General features: G+C 44.0%; 1 protein-coding gene across 1 annotated transcript in view; it reads right to left on the minus strand.

Moving 5' to 3' along the window:
- Positions 1 to 12633, minus strand: part of LOC311532981 (uncharacterized protein) — a 37585-nt gene that overhangs the window by 9057 nt on the left and 15895 nt on the right. The window contains exons 7-8 of the mRNA XM_084652004.1: positions 11736 to 11799; positions 6200 to 6971 (exon numbers count right to left, since the gene is read on the minus strand). Of these exons, the coding sequence (XP_084508130.1) occupies positions 6200 to 6971; positions 11736 to 11799 (836 nt within the window). The remainder of the gene's footprint in view (positions 1 to 6199; positions 6972 to 11735; positions 11800 to 12633) is intronic.

Below are 12633 nucleotides of genomic sequence, written 5' to 3' on the forward strand. Positions count from 1 at the left end.
CCAGCTATCTCTGTCAGCCAGTTCCTCAAAGGTGCCTATCTCCCACGGAAGTCATTGGGAATTACAAGCCTAAATACCTTTGAGGATCTGGGCCGGTGTGTGTATCTTCTCTCACAGATACACCCAGCCCCACCTGGTTACAATACACACTGGAACCCTCCCCTTTGCCCTCTGGTCAATTTTAACCAATGCAATTTTAACTCAACCCATAACAAGGTTTAACCCAGCTCATAACAAAAACCCTTTCCCAGCATCCCTTTCTGGCAGCTGTCCCTTTAAATTTGGCAGAGACAAGCCGCCATAGCCCTAAAATGGCTTCATTTCCCTTTTTTCCAGCTGGTAAATATTGTTCGTTCCTATTATGTTTTAATCTGGTTTTCCTGTTTGTTTGGGTTCTTTTCCCCGTAAAGATAGATTTAATGCTTGTAAACAGATACCTAAATATGCACCCAGGACCTGCTCCAGGCTCTGATCGGTGTGCATATGAGTTGGTGCTAGCCGTACAGCTGAGAGATTGCATGTGAAAACAGAATGTGGCCCTATAATCTGATTTAATAATTACAGGTGTTAATATACTAGTAAAACCTCTATGCAAAAGAACCAGTGCATAGCTTTACTCTAGTATTTATCTGAAATAAGGTAGCTTTCAGATAAATGTACCTTTTGCAGTGTCCATCATGTCATCTGAAGAAAAAGGTAGTTTTATTATGTTGTCTACTTTTAATGTGATAGTTTTCAGGCTAAAACCTGCTATGCTGACCTTACCGGAGTATAACCCTGCTGCACTTGCATTGTAAGAGTCACGGTAAAAATGTTTTTCCTGGGTGTTTGGTTCAAAGGTTACATGCTGGCTGTGCTGGCCAGGCAGATGGCCAAATGTGTTGCTGGTCAGTTGTTCTGAACAGTAGCAGATGTGAGAATGGGAAACCCAAATGCCTGCTAAGCAAACATCAGCTGAAAATACTCCGTCATATTCAGATACCAAACGTAGCTGATGTTTGTTTTACTCGAGGCATTAATTTTGTGACTCTTCCATTCCTAGGAGAGGGAGAAAGAGGGCCCTTTGTGGCTCTCTTCCCACTCCCCAGGGGCAGGGGGAGTAAAGAGAGAGAAGTGACCCGGGGACTTTTTGATGCCAACTTGCAGAGTCTCCAGGATAGGATTTTCTAAGGATCACATGGGTCAGATATATGCAATAATAATTCATTAAAAGGTGGTACATGAGGTATCTACCAAGAACCAGTAGCCCACTGGTTAATATAATCACTGTGACATGTATGTTCAGACAATATTTAAGGAGTTATGTATCTATCCTGAAAATGTTGTTCTTAAGGCAGGAGGTGACATTCTCAGACAGTTTCTTTTCAGGCAGGGGGTAACAGATGCTTATTTCCCATCTGGTCATTGTGTATTGTGTGCCTCATAATGTATGCCTATTTGCATACTGAGACAGATGCTGATTAAGAGATTGTGAAATCTCTGAGAGAGGAGTATACAAGAAAAAAACAACCAGCAAGGGATGTCTTGCATATTGATAGTACAATGGATTGTTCTGATATATCTGGGGGTACAAACAGACATTCCGAATCTTTCACCCAGGAGGTGAAGCTGGCAGTATGACTTGTCTAATGAGCGTAAGATCGTAGCCAAGCCTGGGTCGAAAAGGCTGGAAGGACTTTGGGTGAGCATTACGCTGTAAGACATGAAATTGTCTCGTAAGTGAATCTAGGTTCTAGAATGTATGTTATGATTTGATTTTCTGTGTCACCATCTGTTTCCAATACTTCTACCTGCTCTGACTTGAATCTCTCTGCTTTGTTAAATTCACTTTTACTTGTTTGCAGTATAAGCATATCTAAGAGCTGTGAAGCAGAACAATGATCTGAGGTGAAACTGACTCGCTGGGGTGTCCTGCTTCTTTGGAAGCAGTGAATCTGTGAATACGGTGAGTTTCAGTGGACCAGGGCTGGGCACTCCAGGCAGATGCGTAGAGGACTTGGGGGTTGGAGTGTGCCTATCGCTGATCTGTAGAGAGAGAAAACAGGGCCTGCATAGGCCTAGAGGGGAATGTTTATGTTGCCTGTAGCCCATGGCTAGGTTGCCAGGTGTCCGTTTTTCGACTGGAACGCCCAGTCGAAAAAGGGACCCTGGCAGCTCTGGTCAGCGGTGCTGCAGGGCTAAGGAAGGCTAGTCACTACCTGTCTTGGCACCACATTGCACCCCAGAAGTGGCCAGCAGGTCTGGCTCCTAGGCAGGGGGTCAACCTCCTGCACCCCAACACCTGTCTCAACCCGCAGCCCCCTCCTGCACTCCGAATCCCTCATCCCCAGCTCCACCCCGGAGCCCACACCCACAGCTGGAGGTCTCACCACCTCCTGCACCCCAACTCCCTATCCCAGCCCAGAGCTCCCTCCCGCACCCTGAACGCCTCATTTTTGACCCCACCCAGCAGCCCGCACCCCCAGTTAGTGCCCTCACCCCCTCCCGCACCCAGCCCTCTGCCCTAGCTCAGTGAAAGTGAGTGAGAGTGGGGGAATGTAGTGAACGGGGGCTGAGACTCAGGGAAGGAGGAAGGGCCTTGGGGAAGAGGCGAGGCTAGGGTGTTCAGTTTGTGTGATTAGAAAGTTGGCAACCCTACCCATGGAGTCAGAGAGCTAACCCTGGCAGGCACAGACAAGGCTTCTGTACACGAAGAGTAGGTGATAGGGAGGCACCTCACAGCCCTGGGTACCTCCACAAAAGCCTCTTGTGGGACCTCTTGGAGTAAAATTAGAATCCTTCAGAACCTTCCTGCAGAGAGTTTGGCTATTGTTCATTTCATAAGTACCTGAGGGTCACAAAGTCCACAAAGTCACAAAGACCCCAGTGGGTCCCCCCTACAAGGAGATGAGCGAGATTTTCAGACTATGGTTGGGTGTGCTCTTCTATGTATTTTTGTAATGCTGAGGTTGCTTTACTGCATGTTTCTACATGCATTTTTGCATTGATAAGCCCTGTTTATTGCATAATTCTATGTACCCTCCTAATAATAATGCTATAGACTTTTGCAGCCTTAAGGCTGGGATTTTATGAGTTCTGCACTTTTGAGGCTAACCTTCTGTACGTGTCTTTTGCCATGTTGAGGACTAGAATTTACATGTTCTTATATGTATTTTTGTAAATCTGAAATTGCAGTAAAACAATCTCCTACATATACGTAATATTCACCATTAAACATTCACCTATATGATAGGTGTGATACAGAAACCCCTAGCCAAAGGTCCCCTGTTCGTCACAAACAGCTCTTATCTCAAACCTGGCAAACTCACTATACCAAACACATATCTTGCAGGGTATTTATACATACAGTGTAACATGTAAGGTATCTACAGAAAGCTCATAACTTAACAAGACTCATAATCTTTGTGAAACATGTGTACAGCCAATATTTAAAGAATAACATAACTAAGTTGAAAATCTGCTTTAAGGTCTTGAATGTACAAATTTGTCACTAAAGGGTAATATGTCTCAGTGATGGCCCATTCAAGGAGGAGGGAGTGGTCACCCCTCCCCAATTAGCCAGTGATGTAATGTAAAGCTCAGTTGTCTAGCCTTGCTCCATTCCAAGACTATCAATGAAAAAACAGCAGGGATAACTGCAAACAATCAAAACTACTTGGAGGTAAAAAGGGAACATTTCAAGAGGCAGGAGATTGCCCTGTGTATGAATAAAGACAAAAGACTGTTGGTATCATATAGAATGGGGAGAGGCACTCTAGATTAATTCACTGAGGAAACATCTTGTGGAGTGGTGATGTCTCCATGAAAGCTTGGATCCTGGTTCCTGTAAAGCCAGCCAGCTCTGCAACAGCTTGACTTTGGAGGAAAAACCTAGTTGATTAGACAGGTAAGGCAACTCTTAGAATGTGAACTAGGGCCTACGCTTGTTATCATTTTGTTTTGTATTGTAATTATTTGTTTCCACCACACGCTCTTGTTCCAAGTTGAATCTCTATTATTTCTTATGTAAGCAGAGTCAGGATGAGCTCCACCCTGACATCTGGTGGTGAGGTGTGGCAAGTTGTGGAAAAGAACTTCAGGGGCTGATCTCATTTGCATAGGCACACCCACCCCGCCTAGAATGAGGCCATAGCTGCCCAAATGGTCATTTTGGCTGCTGTGGGATCCCCAGTGTCTCTCTTAGTGGGGCAGGAAGAATAAATTGTTATTACCCTGATTATGGGAATCAAGGACAGTGGAACTGTACTTGGCCTTTTGTTATGATGGAGGGACTCGCCATCAACTAAGTAGCACTCGCTAGGCAAGGGACATGGGTTCCAAAACTCTGTGAATTGAAAGAGGCAGGTATTAGTGCCTGGTGGTGTGGGTCAGGTCCCTTTGTGAGGGCCTGAAACATCAATTGTACCTGTGTCTTTCTCCGCTGTGGAATGTCAGAGCTAATTTTAGGTCTATTAAGAGTCTAGCTACCAGTACTGTGCTGAATTCACTTTGGCCTTATGGTGCACCAGCACTAAGGCTCCCACTACTACAAGCTGAAATCACTAATGAGCTAAAATTACTAAGAGCTGAAATCACTGAGGTCTGTGTCAAGTAGTGGGGAGCCTGAAGATCTAGAGTGCAGTGGAGCCGTTCGTGGATGGGCTGGTGGAGCAGTTCATGGGACAGTGGGAGCTGCTTGTGTAACGTGGAGCAGAGCCATTTGTGGGACGGCTGGTGGAGCGGAGCCGTTCGTGGGACGGCGAGCAGAGCAGAGCGGCTTGTGGAGTGGATCAGAGTGAAGCCCTATGGAGCTGTGGGGCAGTCAGCTCCAGGTCACGTAAGGAGCCCCTTACCTCTTCCCTCCCACACGTACATTTTTACCCAGACTGGGGAGTAACACTCTGCAGAAGAACTTTTGAACTCTGGGGATGGACTCTTGCGGTTGTTGGACTTTTTGGACTTTGGGTGATTTTTGGGATTGCTGGACTCAAGAACCCGAGGGAAAGGACGTGGCCCAATTTGCTGGGGTGGGTCTTTGCTCATGGTTTGGTTGATGAACCCTAGTTGTGGTGTTTTCCCAATTTAATGCTGATGTCGTTTACCTCATGTTATTAAAGATTCTCTGCTACACCGAGACTCTGTGCTTGCAAGAGGGGAACTATTGCCTCTTTGAGGCGCCCAGGGGTGTGTGTAAGGTTTTCCCAGGTCACTTGGTGGGGGCTCGAGCCAGTTTTGCATTTGCTTTGATGAGAGGGAACCCCTGTGTACTGAACCCAGCCCTTGCTGCTATCAACTCGGCCTGGCAGAAGGGTTACACTTAAATAAATCTATGTTTGTTTCATTAAATGTTCCTCATAAGTTCCTCATAAGGAGCAGTGGTTTAAGGTAAAACTAGTAAACTGGGGTACACTGCTCCTTTCGGGCAGAGGATCTGGGACTTCTGTGCGTAGCCAGTGTCAGGGGCTGGATATCACAGGGGAATGATTCAAGGAGACTCGGAGACAGAGGTACACCTACTGTGAACCTGCAAGGCAAAGACAAGGCTGGCATAGCCCAAAGGGGAGTGCTTGAGTGGCTGAAAGGCTGATGGTGTTAGGGAGCTGACACCCAGTCACCAAGGGTAAGGCTACCTCTCACTAGGGGCAGGGAGTAACAAGGTGATTCACAGCCCTGGGTACCCCAAGAACCATCCCAATAGGTATAACACAGCAGTGGCAGAATGACCAAAAAGTGGCTCCTATTCAAAGAGTATTTATTTATGGTACTGCTTTGCATTGTATATTTCTTTTTCTACTGTACTCATGAAAGCATTCTTTAATTATTAAAACTACGAATTATTTAAAAGGACAAAAGAAATTATTACTCCAGTCTGGGAGTCAAAACTGAACGAAAGAAACTTGTACAATACTCTGTATTCTTATAGAATGTGAACTCAATAAGCCTTAAAAGTAGGCCTGTTTATTTTTCCCCTTCCCTCCCAACTAAAACACGAGAGCAGAATCAAAACCACAAACCCCGTGAGCTGTAGCTCACGAAAGCTCATGCTCAAATAAATTGGTTAGTCTCTAAGGTGCCACAAGTACTCCTTTTCTTTTTGCGAATACAGACTAACACGGCTGTTACTCTGAATCCTGTCATAGTAATCTTTGATCCAGACTTCAGGAAACTTGGTATCAATATAGACTTTAAAATATATACAAACATTTTTAAACAGTTTTCATAAGCTTTTTAGAAAGTTTACAATGTCATCCATTGCTTTTTTACCAGAGCGAAATGATAGAATCCCAAAATCAAATAGGCTTATCACTCCATGGAAGCCATCTTTAACGTGGTACCAAGTCACAGGGACACCACTGTCTTCTAACCGTTTCTTGTAGAGCAGTCCATCATCCCGAAGCACATCGTATTCACACGTTAAAATATAAGACAGGGGGAGCTGGCTGACAATGGACTCTTCAGCCAGAAGAGGTGAAAAAGTTGTCTCAAAAGCCACTTTAGCCGCCTCATAGACTTCATCTGAGTATGAAGTGGGCAAATGTGGTTTGTAGCCTCTGGCCTTAAACTCCTCAGGGATATTGTCTGGATTTACCCATCTCCCACACTTCTGTTTCACGTCCAGAGGAACATGAGTCCCCTCCATGACATTTTCCAATACTGAGAAGTCCTTCTCCAGATACTTCAGACAACAGCCGATAACGTGCTCTCGGTACAGGAGGGGCACTGCACAGTTTTGCTGATATGAAGGCAAATAAAAATCAATTGCCTGAAGGCCTGGATAAATCAAAATCTGAGCAAGTGGCTTTGGAAAATTCGGTCTGCTCACTAATGCTTGGCAAACAACAGCAGCAAGAGTGCCTCCAACGCTGTCCCCACTAATAATAACACAGGCAGAATCCACCCCATAGTCTTCTGCCGTCCTCATAAAGTGTACGCTGGCAGTGAGACAGTCCCTAAATTGAGATGGATACTTGTGTTCAGGAGCCAAACGATACCTACAACATTGGAGACATTGATTACTGGAGAGGAAGCAGGGCTGGGCATTGGGAGGGATAGTTCTATTCTTAGGCCTGTCACTCACCATGGACCAAGCTTCTTCATCTAACTGTGCCTCTGTTTCCCTCATGCGCTTTGATTGCTCTGTCTGTTCAGAGTGCAGGTTGAAATTTTTCAGACACAACTTTTCTTTTTGCCTAAAAATGCAGATTAAGTTTGTCCGAAACATTTTGCAAATTTGTATTGAATTCGGCAAATCGTTTCAGGGGGCGAAAATAATCAAAAATTTTTTGTTTCGATGTTTTTTTAAAAAAAAGTTCTGATTTTTCAATTCAAAATTATTTTTGTTTGAATTTTAAGTGAATTTTATTTTTTAAAAGGTGGGCTTTTTTTAAATAAAAAACCCCAAAACATTTGGTTTTGGGTCAAATGAAACATTTTGTTCAAACCAAAATGACATTTTCGAGTGGGGGGGTTGTGATTCACCAGAAAAATTTTGTTTTTGGTGAAAACAAACCAATTTTTTAAATCATTTAGTTCACCTACTGAACTGAAAAATCGGTTACTCACACAGCTCATCTATTTAGATTGGAGGCTCTAAAAAGCAGGGACTGCTCCTCATTGTGGAATCGAATGCATCTACCATAATGGAGTGCAGATCTCAGCTAGGTCCTCGAGGCACAGCTGTAATAACATAAGTCATAATAATTGAAAATTTTCTTTCAAAATTCTTCATTCTTGGTGATGGGATTTTCTTACAGAAAGAGGATCCTTTTTAGCTTCCCCTAATATTCTGTTTAGGTTTTTTAAAATTTTTTACTTGCTACCCATCAACAAGGAAAGACAACAATTGGGAGAGGAGGTTCAAACCAACTAATTTCTATTTACAGTCAATTGTTTTTCTTCTGCTCTTCCATCCCTCTACCATTCCTCTCCCAGGGTCCATGTACTGGAAAAATTTTAATATCCTGAACTGGAAGGAGTTGGGGATACCCTTCATAGTGAGTTTAATTTTGAGTGGAGCTTCGTTCTTCACTCTAAGCTGTATGGATGTGCTCTTCAAAATGGCTATTGGCGTCTAAGAAGTACCCTTGCTTTGTCATTCTTTTGCATTTTTCTTCATTGAGCTGTACACGGTTACTATTAAGTGTGCTATTTAGTAATAATAATAATTACTACTATTATGCCAAAAAATAAATAAGGCCTCTGTGGGCAGGAAGCATTTTCTTTATATAAAGTTGCAATCTTATTGCAACTGTTCAAATTTCAATAGACAGTCTTCCCGCAGGAATGGGCTCCACTTAATAGCAGAAAACAATCAGAACTAAAACATGATCAGCTCTCTTTATGAGAGACAGACTGCTTCAGAGAAAGGACCAATCAAACAAGGATCCAACATTAACCGTGAATATAGTAAATATTTTAAAAATACATGGGGCCAAGATTTTAAAGGGGCCTTGATCTGCCTCTTGATAACCACAGCCTCCTAATTAATGTTTAAGTTACGAGTGGCATGAAAGAAAGTCACCACTGTGGGAGTGAAGGAGACAGGAAGTATTTCTAAAAGGTGGAGCACAGCAAGTAGGAGGCAACAAGTAGAGATGTTCCCTGACATTAATCTGGGGTGCTGAAAATGCCAAGTATCTGCCTCCCAATGTGAGAAACTTCAGAGAGGGACATATGAGGAGAAAGCGGTAGACACTTCTCTTAACTCTGCTGCAATAGACTGGACAAGGAGAGTTTTTTGACAGAAAAGGCAAATAAAGAACAAATAGTTCACTAATAATAAAATAGGGGGAGTCGTTCCTAAACAGGAAGCAATTATGTTAGCAGTTATGATACAAGAGAAAGAGGCATTTCAGAGGGGCGTGCACCTTTTGTGTATTGTAAATAGGAAAATGATGCATGCTCTCTCTTAATTTAATGGTATACGTAATACAAGAACATATCCCAAACAAAGTAACCCTGAGGAAGAGGCTCCTATTGCAAGATCTGCTTTCCACAGGCTTGAAGCACATGCTCTCCCAAAAAGGGTAGAGGACATTAGACATGTGTTCAAATGCCCTCTTGTTCGTTCTACGGCATAACCTTGTGTGACCTTCTCAATAACATTTGCATACCACAGGTAAACTATTTCTTGGGTCTGCAAAAAACATAGTAAATATTGGATTAAATGCAAAGGAAAAAATTCTGTTTTCATGGCAGGAACCAGGGTTGGGGGTAGCGGGATGACTAGTTTGTATCACAGGGCAGGCCCGGCATCATCGCAGCATGGAGGAAAATGGGGTACAGTGCAGAATGTGAATGCTGGACAAACAGTTCTCCAATAAAGGCATATTCCTGAAAGTCCAACATGCAAGTTCTAAACTCTCTGTCACAGTTCCAGGTAACTGCACTTGTATCCCCCTTCCATGGTCCACTCCAGAACTGCCCAGTCAGGTCTCTAGTTGTCATCTGTCCCTGGGCAAGGACCTGTGTCCTACTCCCTTCTGACCAGGGGTTCTAAGGGTCCACAGCCCCCTGACATACACTGTGATCTTCCCAGCAAGCCAGTCTACCTGATGGCCAGCCCCGGGTGGCTTTTTCTCCAGCATCTATGACCAGTGTATCAATATTCTGAATATACCAGCAATTACGAGTTACCACACAGCTCTTTCTCAGCAGAGAACATTTATTCTTAAGGTAAAAGCATCACAAAGAAAACCTATAATAAACCATAAACAGATTTAGACACTAAATGTACCCAAAATCATCCATTGGTTTTACCGGGCCGTGGTAGGCCAATAAGGCCTGGGACCCTACTAAGACCAAAGATCCTGTCTGTTTGCTGAATCAAGAGGAAGACCCTGTATTAGTTCAAGCTCAGCTTTTTATACCAAAAGCTGTTTCTTTGTCTCTTGGTCTCTGGAAAATCCAGTTTCAACCAGAACTTTCAAACCAACCCAGAGGGTGGTGGTACCTCTTTGGAGTTGTTTACCATCTCAGCGAGTTGCCTCAATCACCCCTGTGACAGACTGACAATTTCCTGCAATATCCTGAATATACTTTATTGAATTAGGTTGGACCTTTGTGAATTAGGTTTATCATCTTTGGGGTCCATTGAATTAAAAATGCAATTGAGTGTGTGATATTGTGGAATTGTAGGTAGTGTGATGGGGCAAGGCCAGACGGCTATAGTAAAGTAGTGAGGAACAGGTATGTTAGCCTCAGGCTAAACAAATCCCTGGTACCATGGTAACCAAATGGCAGTTGCTCCAGGTTAATCAAGACACCTGTGACCAATTAAGATCCTTCTAGAAGGCAGTGGCTATAGCTAGGTTGATTGGGACACCTGAAGCCAATCAAGGACTGGCTGGAACTAGTTAAAAGCCTCCCAGTCACTCAGTGAGGGTGTGGGTGTCAGGAGCTGAAGGAGGAAGCTACACTGTTGGAAGAACTAAGTAGTACACACCATATCAGGCACAAGGAAGGAGGCCCTGAGGCAATGGTGAAGTGAAGCCTGAGGACGTGGGGGGCTGTTGTGGGGAAGTAGCCCAGGGATTTGTACGCATCTTGTTTCTAAAAGAGCAGTTACCATAGCTGATACTATTAGGGTCCCTGGGCTGGAGCCCGGAGCAGAGGGCTGACCCAGGCTCCCCCCCTTTGCCCTCTGATTAATCACTGAGACTGGGAGACAACAGAGACTGTGCAAGGGAGGATAGCTTCTCCTCACCTCCCTTGCTGGCTTATGATGAAAATGGCTCAGTCGGCTGTGACCCTTGCCTCTAGAGAGAGAAGGCCTACATAGAGGGTCACAGCGAGCCTCTGAGGCTAGCGAAATCCGCCAAGAAACGTGGGACCCACGGAGACAAGGACAGAGCTTTGTCATAGTATGTAACTTCTCTAGGAGACTGACTAATGCAATCCCTGAAAGATATTAAGAACTTCAAAGGGCTTTTTGGAGCAATGCAGGTGAAGTGGGTTTCCTAGAAAGTACCTGGGGGAATTCAAATGATCCACTTCAAAACCACTCTTTTGAAGTTCGCCCTGGTGAGGAAAACCCATTGTTTACTAATTACCTGCTCCTAGAAACTCCAGATCAAAGATCCTGACTTGTAAAAAGGGTGGAATAAAATGTGAGGAGTGTGCTAGTTGTGAGCTGATGCTGTTATGAAGTTGTGACCAAACAAGAGACTCCCCTTTGTGGGGTTTTGAAGGACTGCTCCTGCTGGAGCCTATGTTAGAACTGGGTGGATGTCTAGTAAGCTTGTTAGTATGTAAGTAGGTTTTTATTGTTTTTAGTATGTTTTTTCTGTAGTGTATTTACCAATAAAATAGACTAGCATAAAAAGAGCTGTGTAATATCTATAACGATGGGCAGTCACACTGTGAATCGTCTCGGAAGAGAAAGCAAGCAGGTGTGCTTGGGCAGCCAGTCTGTGCTGGAAATACCACAGTGAAGGCAGGCAGCTGGGAAGCCTGGAAATACCCCAGTCAGGAGGGAGGGAGAGGCAGGTCTCCACTCCCAAATGGCAATGGCTGCAGACCTGGAAGCCTGAGAATGGGTGCTTTCGCTGGACCATTAAGGGGAAATCTGGGTGCAGTTGATCTGATGTATGAAAACCCCCAATGCTCTAGTTCCTGGAAGAGCTATGGTAACCCTCCCACAGGAAGCAGAACACGATAATACATAAACATTGAATACAACGGTCCCCAAAGATACTGCACAGGGTTGTCGTACCCACTCCTTGTACATAATCTCCATTTGCACTGGGTTAACTCACCCAACAGACACCACCACTGATTCGCTTTCTCTGGCAAAATAGCGGCACACTCTGTCATAGGAATCTGAAAACAAATGTTTCCAATGGCACTGAATTAGTGTCGTACATTAAGATGAGTCCCAGCGGAACATTTTGTTTCTTAATCCAGACCTGGATCCAAAGTTTTCCATCCTAAATAGCGTGGGGTGAATCTGTAGTTTTGGTTTGGGCCTATTTCTAGTCTTCTTGGGTTTATTTGTTTTTGCCAGTCAAATAGTTGTATTTGTTAGCTCATGAACTGCATTTTCACTTGTTTGCGGCACTGTTAAAGTGCAACGCTTTTCACCTTTCCCTTCACGTGCATATTTCTAAGAAGCTCAGGCATGGATTTTTCAGACCACCACTGCAACCAAATAACACATACTACCTACTACTGATTTAACGGTAGGCACGGGTAGGTTCTCTATACGCTGGGGAAGATTTCAAAAAGTTTTCTACTGTTCAGCTCCACCAGCATTGGGAGCCCTAATCCAGAGGGGCCATCAACATTTTTGACACCATATCACATAACACTGCTCTGAGGCAGTCCGATCAGTACTGTTGTATATTCTGTAACACAGCTAATGTGCTTGTGTTAAATCTGCCTTGTACTTGTCTCACCTTTTTATTGTTCCGTGAAGGCAGTGGGGTTGAAAGGGAGAAACTGAGGGCAGAAATTGGTCTCTTGATCCTTTCTATAGCAATAAATGGATAGTGATGGCTAAATTGTCTTGAAAAGGACCCTAAATTTGCACCCACGATATTAAACCTGCAACTGAAAGTGTGCCCAAAATTGGAGACTGGCTTGAAGACCCTTCAAAAATCTGTTTGAGTGGGGCAAAATTTCCAGACATGTAGTTTATTTGCCAAAAAATGCAGT

This window comes from Lepidochelys olivacea, assembly GCF_965140295.1.
Source record: "Lepidochelys olivacea isolate rLepOli2 genome assembly, chromosome: 18".
Classification (NCBI taxonomy): Eukaryota; Metazoa; Chordata; order Testudines; family Cheloniidae; genus Lepidochelys; species Lepidochelys olivacea.